The sequence below is a fragment of the Oncorhynchus kisutch genome, unplaced genomic scaffold (assembly GCF_002021735.2).
Source record: "Oncorhynchus kisutch isolate 150728-3 unplaced genomic scaffold, Okis_V2 Okis04b-Okis11a_hom, whole genome shotgun sequence".
NCBI lineage: Eukaryota > Metazoa > Chordata > Actinopteri > Salmoniformes > Salmonidae > Oncorhynchus > Oncorhynchus kisutch.
In genome coordinates this window covers 2,205,392-2,228,958 of record NW_022261981.1, presented here as the reverse complement: position 1 = coordinate 2,228,958, position 23,567 = coordinate 2,205,392, and the positions used below count along the sequence as shown (strand labels likewise).

Sequence of the window (23,567 nt, the reverse complement as noted above, 5' to 3'; positions counted from 1 at the left end):
CAACTAGCCTGCCACTATGCTGCTGCCACTGATCTCCCCACTCTGAATAGTATTGCACTCCCTCTGACTGTCTGACTGTCTGCAACTAGCCTGCCACTATGCTGCTGCCACTGATCTCCCCACTCTGAATGGTATTGCACTCCCTCTGACTGTCTGACTGTCTGTAACTAGCCTGCCACTATGCTGCTGCCACTGATCTCCCCACTCTGAATGGTATTGCACTCCCTCTGACTGTCTGACTGTCTGCAACTAGCCTGCCACTATGCTGCTGCCACTGATCTCCCCACTCTGAATGGTATTGCACTCCCTCTGACTGTCTGACTGTCTGCAACTAGCCTGCCACTATGCTGCTGCCACTGATCTCCCCACTCTGAATGGTATTGCACTCCCTCTGACTGTCTGACTGTCTGCAACTAGCCTGCCACTATGCTGCTGCCACTGATCTCCCCACTCTGAATGGTATTGCACTCCCTCTGACTGTCTGACTGTCTGCAACTAGCCTGCCACTATGCTGCTGCCACTGATCTCCCCACTCTGAATAGTATTGCACTCCCTCTGACTGTCTGACTGTCTGCAACTAGCCTGCCACTATGCTGCTGCCACTGATCTCCCCACTCTGAATGGTATTGCACTCCCTCTGACTGTCTGACTGTCTGTAACTAGCCTGCCACTATGCTGCTGCCACTGATCTCCCCACTCTGAATGGTATTGCACTCCCTCTGACTGTCTGACTGTCTGCAACTAGCCTGCCACTATGCTGCTGCCACTGATCTCCCCACTCTGAATGGTATTGCACTCCCTCTGACTGTCTGAAACTAGCCTGCCACTATGCTGCTGCCACTGATCTCCCCACTCTGAATGGTATTGCACTCCCTCTGACTGTCTGACTGTCTGCAACTAGCCTGCTGCTGCCACTGATCTCCCCACTCTGAATGGTATTGCACTCCCTCTGACTGTCTGACTGTCTGCAACTAGCCTGCCACTATGCTGCTGCCACTGATCTCCCCACTCTGAATGGTATTGCACTCCCTCTGACTGTCTGACTGTCTGCAACTAGCCTGCCACTATGCTGCTGCCACTGATCTCCCCACTCTGAATAGTATTGCACTCCCTCTGACTGTCTGACTGTCTGCAACTAGCCTGCCACTATGCTGCTGCCACTGATCTCCCCACTCTGAATGGTATTGCACTCCCTCTGACTGTCTGACTGTCTGTAACTAGCCTGCCACTATGCTGCTGCCACTGATCTCCCCACTCTGAATGGTATTGCACTCCCTCTGACTGTCTGACTGTCTGCAACTAGCCTGCCACTATGCTGCTGCCACTGATCTCCCCACTCTGAATGGTATTGCACTCCCTCTGACTGTCTGACTGTCTGCAACTAGCCTGCCACTATGCTGCTGCCACTGATCTCCCCACTCTGAATGGTATTGCACTCCCTCTGACTGTCTGACTGTCTGCAACTAGCCTGCCACTATGCTGCTGCCACTGATCTCCCCACTCTGAATGGTATTGCACTCCCTCTGACTGTCTGACTGTCTGCAACTAGCCTGCCACTATGCTGCTGCCACTGATCTCCCCCCTCTGAATGGTATTGCACTACCTCTGACTGTCTGACTGTCTGCAACTAGCCTGCCACTATGCTGCTGCCACTGATCTCCCCCCTCTGAATGGTATTGCACTACCTCTGACTGTCTGACTGTCTGCAACTAGCCTGCCACTATGCTGCTGCCACTGATCTCCCCACTCTGAATGGTATTGCACTCCCTCTGACTGTCTGACTGTCTGCAACTAGCCTGCCACTATGCTGCTGCCACTGATCTCCCCACTCTGAATGGTATTGCACTACCTCTGACTGTCTGACTGTCTGCAACTAGCCTGCCACTATGCTGCTGCCACTGATCTCCCCACTCTGAATGGTATTGCACTCCCTCTGACTGTCTGACTGTCTGCAACTAGCCTGCTGCTGCCACTGATCTCCCCACTCTGAATGGTATTGCACTACCTCTGACTGTCTGACTGTCTGCAACTAGCCTGCCACTATGCTGCTGCCACTGATCTCCCCCCTCTGAATGGTATTGCACTACCTCTGACTGTCTGACTGTCTGCAACTAGCCTGCCACTATGCTGCTGCCACTGATCTCCCCCCTCTGAATGGTATTGCACTACCTCTGACTGTCTGACTGTCTGCAACTAGCCTGCCACTATGCTGCTGCCACTGATCTCCCCCCTCTGAATGGTATTGCACTACCTCTGACTGCCTGACTGTCTGCAACTAGCCTGCCACTATGCTGCTGCCACTGATCTCCCCCTCTAAATGGTATTGCACTACCTCTGACTGTCTGACTGTCTGCAACTAGCCTGCTGCTGCCACTCTACAGACGTCGAGGCCATGTTACAAACACTGTGAAAAATGTTGTTTTAAAAAGGTGTTTATATTCATTTTATCAGTTCAATTTTATACTCACTATAGTCTGTAGTGGTGGTAGTAGTTACTTATAGTGGCAATACTACAGTCACTGTAATGTCTTACCTTGAAAGCCATTGCGAAACCTTGATCTGAGGGGCAGTAGTTCAGGAGTATATTCATTATATCCTCCTACAAAGACTTGGCTTTGCGCGTTGAGACCTGCCAGGTGGCCTGGAGAAGAGCCTGTCCTGTTTCTCTGTCCGTCCACCTGAAAGGATACAGAAATGATTCAGTACACCATACTCAGGCTCTGCCTTGATGGATCCACAAAGACAACACTCCTATTATAGCAGTCTGTCAATGGATCAGCAAAGAGAAGACCTCTATTATAGCGGTCTGTCAATGGATCAGCAGAGAGAAGACTCCTATTATAACAATCTGTCAATGGATCAGCAAAGAGAAGACTCCTATTATAGCAGTCTGTCAATGGATCAGCAAAGAGAAGACTCCTATTATAACAGTCTGTCAATGGATCAGCAAAGAGAAGACTCCTATTATAACAGTCTGTCAATGGATCAGTAAAGACAAGACTCCTATTATAGCAGTCTGTCAATGGATCAGCAAAGAGAAGACTCCTATTATTGCAGTCTGTCAATGGATCAGCAAAGAGAAGACTCATATTATAGCAGTCTGTCAATGGATCAGTAAAGAGAAGACTCCTATTATAACAGTCTGTCAATGGATCAGTAAAGAGAAGACTCCTATTATAACAGTCTGTCAATGGATCAGCAAAGAGAAGACTCCTATTATAACAGTCCGTCAATGGATCAGCAAAGAGAAGACTCCTAATATAGCAGTCTGTCAATGGATCAGCAAAGAGAAGACTCCTAATATAGCAGTCTGTCAATGGATCAGCAAAGAGAAGACTCCTATTATAGCAGTCTGTCAATGGATCAGCAAAGAGAAGACTCCTATTATAGCAGTCTGTCAATGGATCAGCAAAGAGAAGACTCCTATTATAACAGTCTGTCAATGGATCAGCAAAGAGAAGACTCCTAATATAGCAGTCTGTCAATGGATCAGCAAAGAGAAGACTCCTATTATAGCAGTCTGTCAATGGATCAGCAAAGAGAAGACTCCTATTATAGCAGCCTGTCAATGGATCAGCAAAGAGAAGACTCCTATTATAGCAGCCTGTCAATGGATCAGCAAAGAGAAGACTCCTATTATAGCAGTCTGTCAATGGACTTAGAGCTTAGATTCCAGTCACAGACCTCTGACCTCAGAATGGGAACAGTCATGTTTTCAGATGACAGTGCATTAAGGAACCTTTTTACAAAATGAAACATATCCTAAAACATCCAAGAGACTCACACTATCGATTACACATTATTTTCAGGGGTAGAAAGATACTGAAAAAGCAAAGCACCTTTAACCATCCTGTTCTCCGAGATCTGCCAAAGTTCACAGTGTGGATATCGATCTCACGGCTCAGCCGGTCGCTGACCATGGTTCCCACACCAGATCCAAGGTTGAACTTGTGAACAATTCTGCCATTCCGAACCCCCAGAACTAGGAAGTCATCTCCATCAATGCCTGGAACCATATAATTAACATATGGAACACACACACATATATATATATATATATATATATATATATATGTGTTCTAGGCATACATGTGTTCTATATATATATATATATATATGCTTCTACATATATCTGTGCTTCTACAGCTGCATTGCTTGCTGTTTGGGATTTTAGACTGGATTTCTGTACAGCACTTTGAGATATCAGCTGATGTAAGAAGGGCTATATAAATACATTTGATTTGATTTTGATTTGATATATATATATATATGTATTAAAATATATATATACACAATACAGAACACATATATACAATATAGAACCTATATATCATATATACAATATAGAACACATATATACAATATAGAACCTATATATCATATATACAATATAGAACACATATATACAATATAGAACCTATATATCATATATACAATATAGAACACATGTATACAATATAGAACACATATATACAATATAGAACACATGTATACAATATAGAACACATATTTACAATATAGAACCTATATATCATATATACAATATAGAACACATATTTACAATATAGAACACATATTTAATTTATACAATACAATATAGAACACACATATCATATATACAATATAGAACACATATTTAATTTATACAATACAATATAGAACACATATCATATATACAATATAGAACACATATTTAATTTATACAATACAATATAGAACACATATCATATATACAATATAGAACACATATTTACACATATTTACATCCCCATACTGTTTTTATTTTATTTACTTTTCTGCTCTTTTGCACACCAGTATCTCTACTTGCACATCATCATCTGCTCATTTATCACTCCAGTGTTAATCTGCTAAATTGTAATTATTCGCTCCTATGGCCTATTTATTGCCTAACTCCTCATGCCTTTTGCACACAATGTATATAGAATGTATTTTTTCTACTGTGTCATTGACTTGTTTGTGTTATTGGCTTGTTTATTGTTTACTCCATGTGTAACTCTGTGTTGTTGTCTGTGTCACACTGCTTCGCTTTATCTTGTCCAGGTCGCAGTTGCAAATGAGAACTGTTCTCAACTAGCCTACCTGGTTAAATAAAGGTGTTCTCAACTAGCCTACCTGGTTAAATAAAGGTGTTCTCAACTAGCCTACCTGGTTAAATAAAGGTGTTCTCAACTAGCCTACCTGGTTAAATAAAGGTGTTCTCAACTAGCCTACCTGGTTAAATAAAGGTGTTCTCAACTAGCCTACCTGGTTAAATAAAGGTTAAATAAAATAAATAAATAAAAATAAAAAACACATATATACAATATAGAACACATATATACAATATAGAACACATATATACAATATAGAACACTATATACAATATAGAACACATAATATACAATATAGAACACATATATACAATATAGAACACATATATACAATATAGAACACATATATACAATATAGAACACAATATACAATATAGAACACATTAGACAATATAGAACACAATATACAATATAGACCACATATATACAAATATAGAACACAATATATACAATATAGAACACATATATACAATATAGAACACATATATACAATATAGAACACATATATACAATATAGAACACATATATACAATATAGAACACATATATACAATATAGAACACAATATATACAATATAGAACACATATATACAATATAGAACACATAGTATACAATATAGAACACATATATACATATAGAACACATATATACAATATAGAACACATATATACAATATAGAACACATATATACAATATAGAACACATATATACAATATAGAACACATATATACAATATAGAACACATATATACAATATAGAACACATATATACAATATAGAACACATATATACAATATAGAACACATATATACAATATAGAACACATATATACAATATAGAACACATATATACAATATAGAACACATATATACAATATAGAACACATATATACAATATAGAACACATATATACAATATAGAACACATATATACAATATAGAACACATATATACAATATAGAACACATATATACAATATAGAACACATATATACAATAGACCATATACAATATAGAACACATATATACAATATAGAACACATATATACAATATAGAACACATATATACAATATAGAACACATATATACAATATAGAACACATATATACAATATAGAACACATATATACAATATAGAACACATATATACAATATAGAACACATATTACAATACAGAACACATATATACAATATAGAACACATATATACAATATAGAACACACATATACAATATAGAACACACGTATACAATATAGAACACATATATACAATATAGAACACATATATACAATATAGAACACATATATACAATATAGAACACATATATACAATACAGAACACATATATACAATACAGAACACATATATACAATATAGAACACATATACAATATAGAACACATATATACAATATAGAACACATATATACAATATAGAACACATATATACAATATAGAACACATATATACAATATAGAACACATATACAGTTGAAGTCAGAAGTTAACATGCACCTAAGCCAAATACATTTAAACTCAGTTTTTCACAATTCCTGACACTTAATCCTCAAATCAAATTTTGTTTGTCACATACACATGGTTAGCAGATGTTAATGCGAGTGTAGCAAAATGCTTGTGCTTCTAGTTCCGACCATGCAGTAATATGTAACAATTTCACAACTACCTTATACATGCAAGTGTAAAGGAATGAATACGAACATGTACATAAAAATATATGAATGAGGGATGGCCGAACAGTATAGGCAAAGATGCAGTAGATGGTATGGAGTACAGAATATACATATGAGATGAGTAATGTAGGGTATGTAAACATTATATAAAGTGGCATTGTTTAAAGTGGCTAGTGATACATTTATTACATCAAGATGGCAAGATGAAGTAGATGGTATAGAGTACAGTATATACATATGAGATGAGTAATGTAGGGTATATAAACATCATATAAAGTGGCATTGGTTAAAGTGGCTAGTGATACATTTATTACATCAATTTGTCCATTATTAAAGTGGCTGGAGTTGAGTCAGTATGTTGAAAGCAGCCCCTCAATGTTAGTGGTGGCTGTTTAACAGTCTGATGGCCTTGAGATAGAAGCTGTTTTTCAGTCTCTCTGTCCCAGCTTTGATGCACCTGTACTGACCTCGCCTCCTGGATGATAATGGGGTGAACAGGCAGTGGTTTGGGTAGTTGTCGTCCTTGATGATATTTTTGTCCTTTCTGTGACATCGGGTGGTGTAGGTGTCCTGGAGGGCAGGTAGTTTGCCCCCGGTGATGCGTTGTGCAGACCTCACTACCCTCTGGAGAGCCTTACGGTTATGGGCGGAGCAGTTGCCGTACCAGGCGGTGACTGCTCCGCCCATAACCGCTCATGCTCCGCCCATCCTAGTAACAATTCCCTGTCTTAGGTCAGTTAGGATCACCACTTTATTTTAAGAATGTGAAATGTCAGAATAATAGGAGAGAGAATGATTTATTTCTGCTTTTATTTCAATACATCACTTTCCCAGTGGGTCAGAAGTTCACATTTACTTAATTAGTATTTGGTAGCATTGCCATTAAATTGTTTAACTTTGGTCAAACATTTTGGGTAGCCTTCCACAAGCTTCCCACAATAAGTTGGGTGAATTTTGGCCCATTCCTCCTGACAGAGCTGGTATAACTGAGTCATGTTTGTAGGCCTCCGTGCTCGCACACTCTTTTCAGTTCTGCCCACTCCAATACCTTGACTCTGTTGTCCTTAAGCCATTTTGCCACAACTTTGGAAGTATGCTTGGTGTCCTTGTCCATTTGGAAGACCCATTTGCAACCAAGCTTTAACTTCCTGACTCATGTCTTGAGATGTTGCTTCAATATATCCACATAATTTTGCTCTCTCATGATGCCATCTATTTTGTGAAGTGCACTAGTCCCTCCTGCAGCAAAGCACCCCCACAACATGATGCTGCCACCCCCGTGCTTCACGGTTGGGATGGTGTTCTTTGGCTTGCAAGCCTCCCCCTTTTTTCTCCAAACATAATGATGGTCATTATGGCCAAACAGTTCTATTTTTGTTTCATCAGACCAGAGGACATTTCTCCAAAAAGTACCTTCTATGTCCCCATGTGCAGTTGCAAACCGTAGTCTGGCTTTTTTATAGCGGTTTTGGAGCAGTGGCTTCTTCCTTGCTGAGTGGCCTTTCAGGTTATGTCGATATAGAACTCGTTTTACTGTGGGTATAGATACTTTTGTGCCTGTTTCCTCCAGCATTTTCAAACGGTCCTTTGCTGTTGTTCTGGGATTGATTTGCACTTTTCACACCAAAGTGCGTTCATCTCTCGGAGACAGAGCGCATCTCCTTCCTGAGTGGTATGACGGCTGTGTGGTCCCATGGTGCTTATACTTGCGTACTATTGTTTGTACAGGTGAACGTCGTACCTTCAGGCGTTTGGAAATTGCTCCCAAGGATGAACCAGACTTGTGGAGGTCCACAATTTTTTTCCCATGATGTCAAGAAAAAAGGGCAATGAGTTTGAAGGTAGGCCTTGAAATACATCCACAGGTATACCTCCAATTGACTCAAATGATGTCAATTAGCCTATCAGAAGCTTCTAAAGCCATGACATTTTCTGGAAATATCCAAGCTTTTTAAAGACACAGTCAACTTAGTTTATGTAAACTTCTGACCCACTGGAATTGTGATACAGTGAATTATAAGTGAAATAATCTGTCTTTAAACAATTGTTGGAAAAATGACTTGTGTCATGCACAAAGTAGATGTCCTAACCGACTTGCCTAAACTATAGTTTGCAAACTATAGTGGTTGAAAAGTGAGTTTTAATGACTCCAACCTATGTGTATGTAAACTTCCGACTTCAACCTTATATCAAATATACAATATAGAACACATATATACAATATAGAATACATATATACAATATAGAACACATATATACAATATAGAACACATATATACAATATAGAACACATATATACAATATAGAACACATATATACAATATAGAACACATATATACAATATAGAACACATATATACAATATAGAACACATATATACAATATAGAACACATATATACAATATAGAACACATATATACAATATAGAACACATATATACAATATAGAACACATATATACAATATAGAACACATATCATATATACAATATAGAACACATATATACAATATAGAACACATATCATATATACAATATAGAACACATATATATAATATAGAACACATATCATATATACAATATAGAACACATGTATACAATATAGAACACATATATACAATATAGAACACATGTATACAATATAGAACACATATATACAATATAGAACACATATATACAATATAGAACACATATATACAATATAGAACACATATATACAATATAGAACACATATATACAATATAGAACACATATATACAATATAGAACACATATATACAATATAGAACACATATATACAATATAGAACACATATATACAATATAGAACACATATATACAATATAGAACACATGTATACAATATAGAACACATATATACAATATAGAACACATATATACAATATAGAACACATATATACAATATAGAACACATATATACAATATAGAACACATATATACAATATAGAACACATGTATACAATATAGAACACATATATACAATATAGAACACATGTATACAATATAGAACACACATATTCAATATATAACACATGTATACAATATAGAACACATATCATGTATACAATATAGAACACATATATACAATATAGAACACATATATACAATATAGAACACATATATACAATATAGAACACATATCATATACACAATATAGAACACATACATGCAATATAGAACACATATCATATATACAATATAGAACACATATATACAATATAGAACACATATATACAATATAGAACACATATATACAATATAGAACACATATATACAATATAGAACACATATATACAATATAGAACACATGTATACAATATAGAACACATATATACAATATAGAACACATGTATACAATATAGAACACACATATTCAATATATAACACATGTATACAATATAGAACACATATCATGTATACAATATAGAACACATATATACAATATAGAACACATATATACAATATAGAACACATATCATATACACAATATAGAACACATACATGCAATATAGAACACATATCATATATACAATATAGAACACATATATACAATATAGAACACACATATTCAATATAGAACACATATATACAATATAGAACACATATCATGTATACAATATAGAACACACATATTCAATATAGAACACATATATACAATATAGAACACATATATTCAATATAGAACACATATCATGTATACAATATAGAACACACATATTCAATATAGAACACATATATACAATATAGAACACATATATTCAATATAGAACACATATATACAATATAGAACACACATATTCAATATAGAACACATATATACAATATAGAACACATATCATGTATACAATATAGAACACACATATTCAATATAGAACACATATATACAATATAGAACACATATATTCAATATAGAACACATATATACAATATAGAACACATATATACAATATAGAACACATATATACAATATAGAACACATATATACAATATAGAACACATATATACAATATAGAACACATGTATACAATATAGAACACATATATACAATATAGAACACATGTATACAATATAGAACACATATATACAATATAGAACACATGTATACAATATAGAACACATATATACAATATAGAACACATATATACAATATAGAACACATGTATACAATATAGAACACATATCATGTATACAATATAGAACACATGTATACAATATAGAACACATATATACAATATAGAACACATGTATACAATATAGAACACATATATACAATATAGAACACATGTATACAATATAGAACACATGTATACAATATAGAACACATATATACAATATAGAACACATGTATACAATATAGAACACATATCATGTATACAATATAGAACACATATATACAATATAGAACACATGTATACAATATAGAACACATATCATGTATACAATATAGAACACATATATACAATATAGAACACATGTATACAATATAGAACACATATCATGTATACAATATAGAACACACATATTCAATCCGACTACTATGTGCTGCATAACATTTCAAAATATTACCTATGTGACATTGCTGAACCCCATTTCTGCCTCAAAGCTGTCTGAATGAATCTAAGCTAAAACAATGAGTATGTCAATAATCTTGATGTTTTATGGGGTGAGGAAGTCTTTGTCACACCATCTAGTGAAGGATGGTTGTGCTTCATGGAGCAGTATATGGGTGGAGGGACCAGCGTCACGGAGGACTACTTTTGGTTTTATATACTTCCTACTTTTCTATTTCTTCAATAGTTTGTATATCTATGTTTGGTATAATTGCTTCTAAAGTTCGAAAACGTCTAACTTGATGAGACATTTTGTAATTGTTGTCATACAATCCAACATGTTGAATATAAAGCCAATCATTCTACTGGATGTCCCATGGAGGTTTAATGTCAATTTATCAGACCAATTATAGTTGTTCGTTGTTCGTCATCCTTCCTTTTTCATTTCCCTCTTTTTATTTTGTCCTCTTTCTTTCTTCGTACAGTGCTAGTCTTTCTGTTCGGTTCCTTCCCCTGACGACTGCATCATTATTCAAGTTGGCTGTCTCCTTCCTCCTCTCCCTCTATGAATCACCCTAAATAGTCATCTCTAGAGGGAACCAGCCAAGTGCAGAAGATCCACAACCCAACCCTTGTGTTTCCTATTCAGCTGTCCCAAATGGCACCCTATTCCCTACATAGTGCTAGTTTTGACCAGAGCCCTGTGGGCTACATATGCACCATATAGGAAATAGGGTGCCATTTGGGATGCACCCTCTGTCTTTTGATTAAACATACTGTGCACTGATGACATGGCATTCAGTTAAGCAGCTATTAAAGTTGACCTGAGAGAAAGGAAACATTTACAAGTAAGGAAGGAAAGGAAAGGAAAGGGAAGGAAGGAAGGAAGGAAGGAAGGAAAGAAAGGAAGGAAGGAAGGAAGGAAGGAAGGAAGGAAGGAAGGAAGGAAGGAAGGAAGGAAGGAAGGAAGGAAGGAAGGAAGGAAGGAAGGAAGGAAGGAAGGAAGGAAGGAAGGAAGGAAGAAGGAAGAAGGAAGGAAGGAAGGAAGGAAGGAAGGAAGGAAGGAAGGAAGGAAGGAAGGAAGGAAGGAAGGAAGGAAGGAAGGAAGGAAGGAAGGAAGGAAGGAAGGAAGGAAGGAAGGAAGGAAGGAAGGAAGGAAGGAAGGAAGGAAGGAAGGAAGGAAGGAAGGAAGGAAGGAAGGATAGAGCTACATCTGTCCCTTATTAATAGTGTATCCAATTTATGTCTCATCTGCCTCATATCAAAGAACATTAAAAGCTATTAACATAAATGAACGGAAGTCATTTGCTTGCTTGTATCACCTCTTCATCCATTGGCTGCCAGCTACAGCTATTATTTTATAACCCTCTCTGAAAGAAGATAAAAAAAACTCTTCAAGTCGAAAACAATAGTTTAGATGAGAGTTGAATTAATTGCAGAGAGATGTCTGGAACACTCATCAGTAGAAAACAGGTTGAAACAGTCTCGTACTCTGCCAAAGGGAGTCCCTTGGCAAAAATATATTTATTAGCGGGAAAGTGAGTGGAAAGTCTGTGTGCGTGTCTGGGAGAGAGAGTGTGTTTGTGTGTGTGTGTTTGTGTGTGTGCGTGTGTGTGTGTGTGTGTGCCTGCGTGCGTGAGTGTAATCTATCGCCCTGAAAAATCTATTAGGAGCCACACATTGGGACTGCCCCACTCCTTTTGAAAACAAATGAATGAAAAATCCTAAAGGTTGAATGGAATTCAACTCTCCTTTAACAAAAGAAAAATAGACTGCTCCATCCTCACCCTGTCCTTTCTGTCCAGAGAAGAGGATGAGGTTGTCCTTCAGAGCTGAGGCTCTGTCGGCGAACGTTAGTTTCAGTTGGAACTCGTAGTAGACACTGAGACTGGGGATGGAGGAGTACGCTATGAACGAGGTGTACCCAAACTCATCATTCCCACTGAACCTGGCCCGGGTGATGTTGATGGCTGCAGAGGAAAATAAAAAGCAATATACAAACTCTGTTACAGTTCGTTGCTCACCATCAAGGGACATATAGTTCTGTTACTCACCATCAAGGGACATATAGTTCTGTTACTCACCATCAACAAACATATAGTTCTGTTACTCACCATCAAGGGACATATAGTTCTGTTACTCACCATCAACAAACATATAGTTCTGTTACTCACCATCAAGGGACATATAGTTCTGTTACTCACCATCAACAAACATATAGTTCTGTTACTCACCATCAAGGGACATATAGTTCTGTTACTCACCATCAACAAACATATAGTTCTGTTACTCACCATCAAGGGACATATAGTTCTGTTACTCACCATCAACAAACATATAGTTCTGTTACTCACCATCAAGGGACCTATAGTTCTGTTACTCACCATCAACAAACATATAGTTCTGTTACTCACCATCAAGGGACATATAGTTCTGTTACTCACCATCAACAAACATATAGTTCTGTTACTCACCATCAAGGGACATATAGTTCTGTTACTCACCATCAACAAACATATAGTTCTGTTACTCACCATCAAGGGACATATAGTTCTGTTACTCACCATCAACAAACATATAGTTCTGTTACTCACCATCAAGGGACATATAGTTCTGTTACTCACCATCAAGGGACATATAGTTCTGTTACTCACCATCAACAAACATATAGTTCTGTTACTCACCATCAAGGGACATATAGTTCTGTTACTCACCATCAACAAACATATAGTTCTGTTACTCACCATCAAGGGACATATAGTTCTGTTACTCACCATCAACAAACATATAGTTCTGTTACTCACCATCACGGGACATATAGTTCTGTTACTCACCATCAACAAACATATAGTTCTGTTACTCACCATCAAGGGACATATAGTTCTGTTACTCACCATCAAGGAACATAGAGTCCTGTTACTCACCATCAAGGGACATATAGTTCTGTTACTCACCATCAACAAACATATAGTCCTGTTACTCACCATCAATGGACATATAGTCCTGTTACTCACCATCAACAAACATATAGTCCTGTTACTCACCATCAATGGACATATAGTCCTGTTACTCACCATCAACAAACATATAGTCCTGTTACTCACCATCAAGGGACATATAGTTATGTTACTCACCGTCAACAAACATATAGTCCTGTTACTCTCCATCAAGACAAATATAGTTCTGTTACTCACCGTCAAGGAACATACAGTTCTGTTACTCACCATCAACAAACATATCATTTTGTTACTCACCATCAAAAAACATATAGTTTTGTTACTCACCATCAACAAACATATAGTTCTGTTACTCACCATCAACAAACATATAGTTCTGTTACTCACCATCAAGGAACATGTAGTTCTGTTACTCACCATCAAGGAACATGTAGTTCTGTTACTCACCATCAATGGACGTATAGTTCTGTTACTCACCATCAATGGACGTATAGTTCTGTTACTCACCATCAACAAACATATAGTTTTGTTACTCACCATCAACAAACATATAGTTCTGTTACTCACCATCAACAAACATATAGTTCTGTTACTCACCATCAACAAACATATAGTTCTGTTACTCACCATCAACAAACATATAGTTCTGTTACTCACCATCAATGGACGTATAGTTCTGTTACTCACCATCAATGGACATATAGTTCTGTTACTCACCATCAAGGGACATATAGTTCTGTTACTCACCATCAAGGGACATATAGTTCTGTTACTCACCATCAATGGATGTATAGTTCTGTTACTCACCATCAAGAAACACATAGTTATGCTGCTCACCATCAAGGGACATATAGTTCTGTTACTCACCATCAAGGGACATATAGTTCTGTTACTCACCAACAAATATGAGGCAGAAATGCGACAACATTACAATTGCTCACCGATAAAGAGTAATTTAACATAATGGCACAGGGTATAAGAATAGAATAGACAAGAATAGACTAGGAACCCCAATGAGGTTAACTGACAGTATAGAATAGAACAGATTAGGAAAACCTGGTGAGGTTAACTGACAGTGTACAATAGAATAGATTAGGAAACCCCAGTGAGGATAATTGACAGTATAGAATAGAATAGACTAGAAGCCCCAGTAAGGATAACTGACAGTATAGAATAGACTAGAAGCCCCAGTGAGGATAATTGACAGTATAGAATAGACTAGAAGCCCCAGTGAGGATAACTGACAGTATAGAATAGACTAGAAGCCCTAGTGAGGATAACTGACAGTATAGAATAGAATAGACTAGAAGCCCCAGTGAGGATAACTGACAGTATAGAATAGAATAGACTAGAAGCCCCAGTGAAGATAATGTACAGTATGGAATAGAATAAACTAGAATCCCCAGTGAGGATAACTGACAGTATAGAATAGAATAAACTAGAATCCCCAGTGAGGATAACTGACAGTATAGAATAGACTAGAAGCCCTAGTGAGGATAACTGACAGTATAGAATAGAATAGACTAGAAGCCACAGTGAGGATAATTTACAGTATAGAATAGAATAAACTAGAATCCCCAGTGAGGATAACTGACAGTAGCCTACATATCTTAGTCCTATGGACATGAAACATTATAGACCTGGATGAAATAGAAGTGTACAGTAGCTGAAATATTACACACCGAACTGTGTGTTACACCCAGAACCAATGTATCTCTATATCTATATACAGCTCTTACTACATCAATCTTAACATCACTATTACATAAATGTCTTTGATTATTTTGTTTCCAACACGTCACCAGCATCAGCAGTACTAGCAGCTGCCACAAGACAGCACTGTTGATTCACCATGCCGTACCACAGAGACACCATGCCGTACCACCACCTCACAATGATATAAGGATGATGGCCTGTTTTAGAATACTGCCTTTTCCCCATCCCCATTTTCTTTTCATTAGTCGCTGCTAACAAAGGTTCTTGGCAGGCGAGCAACATTTCAAATACCCTACATAATGTTCACTGCTGGTAGCTAGGGGGACAATAACTAATTCCAGTGATTATCAATTACAATCAACAGCTTACTAGTTCTAAACGCATAGTTGATTCAATAATGCTGCCTGCCTCTTTCTCCCTTGTTCTCTTTCCATTTTTAGCACTGACCACTGATTCACTGGATTTTACACCAGGGAAGGACTTAATGAGAAAATCCTCTCTCCCTCGTCTCTCTCTCCCCATCTCTCCCTCCCCCCTCCCCCCTCCTTCCCCAGAATCAATTAAACATCTGTGGCATATCTCGGCACACCAATCAGACCCTGGTCGTGCACACAGCATTAGCTCTACATCTTAGCAAATTTTTGTAACTTGCATATTCTCTCTTTCTCGTGATTTCCTTCTCTGTGTCTTTGTCTCTTTCCTTCCCCTCAGTCCTTCTAGCCCTCCATGTCTACATACAATGTCTGCATCCCAAATGGTAGTCTATTCCCTTAATTCTGCACTACAGCTGTTCTAACATGGGGATTTGTGAAACGTATTCCTCGGTCTGAGGTGTCTCCACTTACGTCAGTGAATAGTTCGCTTTTTCACTTGGCGCCAACTGGTAAGACGCTTCAGGAGGAAGCTGTAATGGCTAATCAGGCAGCGTGACGTCCTTTACAGAGCTCCCCTCTGTGACTGGTCGGTGCTCCTCTGTTTGGCTAGTGAATTATTGATGCTTGTTATGCAGGAAAAAAATTCTGCTGTTATTGTTAAGTCTGGTTTGTATTTGGTTTCAATATTGGTTTTGTATTTCCACAGTGTCTATTGAACGGCTGCTTCACGGCTTTATAGCAACAGCTCAATCTGAGTTTCTATAGTCAGTTTGAACTGATTGTCTGTGGACGCTCCCTCAGTGGCATGCAGCATGTTTTTACCTCTGCTCTCTGAGTGCAATGCAGCTTCTCTCTCTTCCTGTTCCTCCGCCTCCTCCCCTTCTTTGTGGTTATTTGCAGGGAGAGCTGATATGAGCATGAATTCCTGTTGAGCTTCTTGTCAAGGGTCATATACATTGCTATTTGTAGGACAGAATGGTCTTGGGGATCAGGGCACTATACACTACATTTGACAAAGGATAGTGAGGGTACAAATCCCCTCCTCCATCAAATATCATAAACAAGCACAAAAGGTTGTACTGTAGGTGGAGCCCAGGCGTGACTCCCTATTGACAGGTTCAACAACGGTAGGTGGAGCCCAGGCATAACCTCCTATCGACAGGATCAACGGCACTAGGTGGAGCCCAGGCATAACCTCCTATCGACAGGATCAACGGCACTAGGTGGAGCCCAGGCATAACCCCCTATCGACAGGATCAACGGCACTAGGTGGAGCCCAGGCGTGACCCCCTATCGACAGGATCAACGGTAGGTGGAGCCCAGGTGTGACCTCCTATCGACAGGATCAACGGCACTAGGTGGAGCCCAGGCATAACCTCCTATCGACAGGATCAACGGCACTAGGTGGAGCCCAGGCGTAACCTCCTATCGACAGGATCAACAGCACTAGGTGGAGCCCAGGCATAACCTCCTATCGACAGGATCAACGGCACTAGGTGGAGCCCAGGCATAACCCCCTATCGACAGGATCAACGGCACTAGGTGGAGCCCAGGCGTGACCCCCTATCGACAGGATCAACGGTAGGTGGAGCCCAGGTGTGACCTCCTATCGACAGGATCAACGGCACTAGGTGGAGCCCAGGCATAACCTCCTATCGACAGGATCAACGGCACTAGGTGGAGCCCAGGCATAACCTCCTATCGACAGGATCAACAGCACTAGGTGGAGCCCAGGCATAACCTCCTATCGACAGGATCAACGGCACTAGGTGGAGCCCAGGCGTGACCCCCTATCGACAGGATCAACGGCACTAGGTGGAGCCCAGGCATAACCCCCTATCGACAGGATCAACGGCACTAGGTGGAGCCCAGGCGTGACCCCCTATCGACAGGATCAACGGTAGGTGGAGCCCAGGCATAACCTCCTATCGACAGGATCAACGGCACTAGGTGGAGCCCAGGCATAACCTCCTATCGACAGGATCAACGGTAGGTGGAGCCCAGGCATAACCTCCTATCGACAGGATCAACGGTAGGTGGAGCCCAGGCATAACCTCCTATCGACAGGATCAACGGTAGGTGGAGCCCAGGCATAACCTCCTATCGACAGGTTCAGCGGTTGTGGAAGATCTTGGTGTTCTATGTGTATTCCCTGACCTCCAGTGTACCCTAAGCGGGGTTTCACAGCACCCGGATGCATCCGTTTATTAGAAATACAGCTAATTCAACCTAGCTTCTTTTTCTTCTGAAACCGGATGTGGGAACTCCGCTCAGGCGTCTTTTTGCGCCTGCTATGTTAGGTTGCATCTGTGTGATAGCACTGAGAGTAGTGATTGGTTTCTTCTCTCTAGATGGCCTCAAGCATTCCACATCTTTCCTCACGCTCCGTCGGTATGAACTGAACATGGTGATGCCAAGTCCAAAATGGCACTCTATTTCCTAAATAGTGCACTACTTTTGACCAGATCCATCAGGAAGTGCATTACGTAAGAAATAGGGTGCGATTTGGGATGCCTCCACAACCATTAAAAATATAACCTACCGACCCTTCCCCGGCTCCCACCCAATCTATTCTGATATACAGGAAGCCTTAAGGCTGACTTATTGGGAGTAGCTTGTGTTACTATATTCGTTGTGAACCTACGGTTTGAACAACACAAATCAATAGACACCATAAAGCCTGCTGTTGTTATTCTGAGTTTGTGAGTTCACCTCATGTAGTCTGGTCCTAACTCCTGTAGCTAGGAGTACTGCATTATTATACACTTCAATAGACCACATACCAGAAGCTCTGTGAGCTACAACATCAACTATTTCCAACAAGTACAGTAGAAGTTTATATTGTGTTCTCCTCTCCCAGTGGGAATGAATGTCTAACACATTATAAGACCTTAGCTGACATGGCTGGCTGCCATTCAATCAAAGCTTGCAATGGGGAAAATACAAAACATTGCTTCTAGGCAGAGAAAACAGATGCCTATTTCAAGTAAATGAAGAGGTCGGATTCCCAAATGAAAATAAAATAAATGAATAATCATTCCCATTCATTTGAGATTGAGGCCTGCAGATTTATTTGAACTGTGTGTAGCCTATTGAATCCACCCACAACTGTGGGGAAATATTTCCTACAACAAGCCAAAAAATAACACTGCAATCTAATCCTTCCAGAAATGACATACAACACAGCATCATGAAGAGAATAAGTAAGACAGGAGGTTAAGTATCTCTGGTGTTATATATGTGATCGCCAGGCCCCAGATCAGTTTGAGCTGTAAGACAGGAAGTTTAGTATTATCTCTGTTGTTATAAATATGATAGCCAGGTCCCAGATCAGTTTGAGCTGTAAGAAAGAAAGTTTAGTATTATCTCTGTTGTTATAAATATGATAGCCAGGTCCCAGATCAGTTTGAGCTGTAAGACAGGAAGTTTAGTATTATCTCTGCTGTTATAAATATGATAGCCAGGTCCCAGATCAGTTTGAGCTGTAAGACAAGAAGTTTAGTAGGTCCCAGATCAGTTTGAGCTGTAAGACAAGAAGTTTAGTATTATCTCTGTTGTTATAAATATGATAGCCAGGTCCCAGATCAGTTTGAGCTGTAAGACAGGAAGTTTAGTATTAACTCTGTTGTTATAAATATGATAGCCAGGTCCCAGATCAGTTTGAGCTGTAAGACAGGAAGTTTAGTATTAACTCTGCTGTTATAAATATGATAGCCAGGTCCCAGATCAGTTTGAGCTGTAAGACAGGAAGTTTAGTATTAACTCTGCTGTTATAAATGGGATCACCAGGTCCCAGATCAGTTTTAGCTGTAAGACAAGAAGTTTAGTATTAACTCTGCTGTTATAAATGTGATCGCCAGGTCCCAGATCAGTTTGAGCTGTGTTGCTAACTCCTATTGAATGACAAGACATGACAATGACCATCAGAGTTGGCAAGACAGCATAACTAGATCAGGGACCAGGCTTGATTTCTGTAGTAGTGTAGAGGTACGTCATTCTAAGCATGGACAGAACACAAGAACAGCTGTGGCACAACTCAGTGATATAAGGGGTTACAGACGCAGTAGAGAGAGGGTGGGCTCTTTGGGTTTCATCAGTTATGCAAATCATTTTGGGAATAATCAGTCTGTTTAAATGAACACTCTTTTGAGTTTAGGACCTACATACATTATTCTCACTATATATCTGGGTTGGGATCAATTCCATTTCAATTAAGTTGATTCAGGAACTGACCCCAACCCTGCTCTTAATTAACCATGAGATGCTTATTGACCTTCATGGACCTTCTTTGACAGGTTTGAGGGAATAAAGAACGTTATATCACCCAAGTAGTGGTGAGGGCATAAAGGATGTTCTATCACCCAAGTAGTGGTGAGGGCATAAAGGATGTTCTATCACCCAGGTAGTGGTGAGGGCATAAAGGATGTTCTATCACCCAGGTGGTGGTGAGGGTATAAAGAACATTCTATCACCCAGGTGGTGGTGAGGGAATAAAAGACGTTCTATCACCCAGGTGGTGGTGAGGGTATAAAGAACATTCTATCACCCAGGTGGTGGTGAGGGCATAAAGGATGTTCTATCACCCAGGTAGTGGTGAGGGCATAAAGGATGTTCTATCACCCAGGTAGTGGGGAGGGCATATAGGTTGTTCTATCACCCAGGTGGTGGTGAGGGAATAAAGGATGTTCTATCACCCAGGTGGTGGTGAGGGAATAAAGGACGTTCTATCCCCCAGGTAGTGGGGAGGGCATATAGGTTGTTCTATCACCCAGGTAGTGGTGAGGGCATAAAGGATGTTCTATCACCCAGGTGGTGGTGAGAGAATAAAGGATGTTCTATCACCCAGGTGGTGGTGAGGGCATAAAGGATGTTCTATCACCCAGGTAGTGGTGAGGGCATAAAGGATGTTTTTTCACCCAGGTGGTGGTGAGGGAATAAATTATGTTCTATCACCCAGGTGGTGGTGAGGGTATAAATTATGTTCTATCATCCAGGTGGTGGTGAGGGCATAAAAGGATGTTCAATCACCCAGGTGGTGGTGAGGGTATAAATTATGTTCTATCATCCAGGTGGTGGTGAGGGCATAAAGGATGTTCACTCACCCAGGTGGTGGTGAGGGTATAAATTATGTTCTATCATCCAGGTGGTGGTGAGGGCATAAAGGATGTTCTATCATCCAGGTGGTGATGATACAAGTTGGGGAAAATAAAACCCATATTTCCAAGAGAAAAATACACTGATGCTTAAAAGACACTGAGAGGACAAACCATTAAGAACACCGGCTCTTTCCATGACATAGACTGACTAGTTGAATCCAGGCGAAAGCTATGATCCCTTATTGATGTTACTTGTTAAATCCACTTCCATCAGTGTAGATGAAGGGGAGGAGACAGGTTAAAGAAGGATTTTGAAACCTTGAGACAGTTGAGACATGGATTGTGTATTTGTGCCATTCAGAGGGTGAATGGGCGAGACAACATATTGAAGTGCCTTTTGAACGGGGTATAATAGTAGGTGTCAGGGGCACTGGTTCATGTAAACAACTGCAACGCTGCTGGGTTTTTCACACTGATTCTGTGTGTATCAAGAATGGCACTGTGTGTATCAAGAATGGCCCACCACCCAAAGGACATCCAGTCAACTTGACACAGCTGTGGGAAGCATTGGAGTCAACATGGACCAGCATCCCTGTGGAGCACCTTGTGAGTCCATGACCTGACGAATTGAGGCTGTTCTGAGGGCAAAAGGACTGGGTGCAACTCAATATTAGGAAGGTATTCTTAATGTTTTGTACACTCAGTGTAGAAAATCCATATTGTTTATGTTTTTCTAAAGGGTATTGGGCTTAACAGCATCCAGCACACATCCATATAGTTTCCTACTGTTTTCCTTTCTCTCAGTAGCTAACCTTGAACTCCACAGACCCTTCAATATTCCACAGAGTGAACAAACAGACTGAACAGTACGGTACTGTAATAGCAAATACAGTAAACACAACAAAAACATACTTTCTCAAAATGATCTTTCTGAACTGAAAATCCTTCATTTTTGTTTTCTTAAAAACAAAAACTGTATCTATAACAACATGTATGTTGACATACCTTCCTACCCACTCTGTATCTATAACAACATGTATGTTGACATACCTTCCGACCCATTCTGTATCTATAACAACATGTATGTTGACATACCTTCCTACCCATTCTGTATCTATAACAACATGTATGTTGACATACCTTCCTACCCACTCTGTATCTATAACAACATGTATGTTGACATACCTTCCTACCCACTCTGTATCTATAACAACATGTATGTTGACATACCTTCCTACCCACTCTGTTTCTATAACAACATGTATGTTGACATACCTTCCTACCCACTCTGTATCTATAACAACATGTATGTTGACATACCTTCCTACCCATTCTGTATCTATAACAACATGTATGCTGACATACCTTCCTACCCACTCTGTATCTATAACAACATGTATGTTGACATACCTTCCTACCCACTCTGTTTCTATAACAACATGTATGTTGACATACCTTCCTACCCACTCTGTATCTATAACAACATGTATGTTGACATACCTTCCTACCCACTCTGTATATATAACAACATGTATGTTGACATACCTTCCTACCCATTCTGTATCTATAACAACATGTATGTTGACATACCTTCCTACCCACTCTGTATCTATAATATGTATGTTGACATACCTTCCTACCCACTCTGTATCTATAACAACATGTATGTTGACATACCTTCCTACCCACTCTGTATCTATAACAACATGTATGTTGACATACCTTCCTACCCACTCTGTATCTATAATATGTATGTTGACATACCTTCCTACCCACTCTGTATCTATAACAACATGTATGTTGACATACCTTCCTACCCACTCTGTATCTATAACAACATGTATGTTGACATACCTTCCTACCCACTCTGTATCTATAACAACATGTATGTTGACATACCTTCCTACCCACTCTGTATCTATAACAACATGTATGTTGACATACCTTCCTACCCACTCTGTATCTATAACAACATGTATGTTGACATACCTTCCTACCCACTCTGTATCTATAACAACATGTATGTTGACATACCTTCCTACCCACTCTGTATCTATAATATGTATG

At 39.2% G+C, this 23,567-nt stretch overlaps 1 protein-coding gene across 1 annotated transcript in view; it reads right to left on the bottom strand.

Annotated features, from left to right (window-relative positions):
• The window catches only part of LOC109885765 (protein eyes shut homolog), a 72,108-nt gene that overhangs the window by 28,244 nt on the left and 20,297 nt on the right, over positions 1 to 23,567 (bottom strand). The window contains exons 4-6 of the mRNA XM_031813211.1: positions 13,145 to 13,327; positions 3,840 to 4,006; positions 2,534 to 2,678 (exon numbers count right to left, since the gene is read on the bottom strand). Of these exons, the coding sequence (XP_031669071.1) occupies positions 2,534 to 2,678; positions 3,840 to 4,006; positions 13,145 to 13,327 (495 nt within the window). The remainder of the gene's footprint in view (positions 1 to 2,533; positions 2,679 to 3,839; positions 4,007 to 13,144; positions 13,328 to 23,567) is intronic.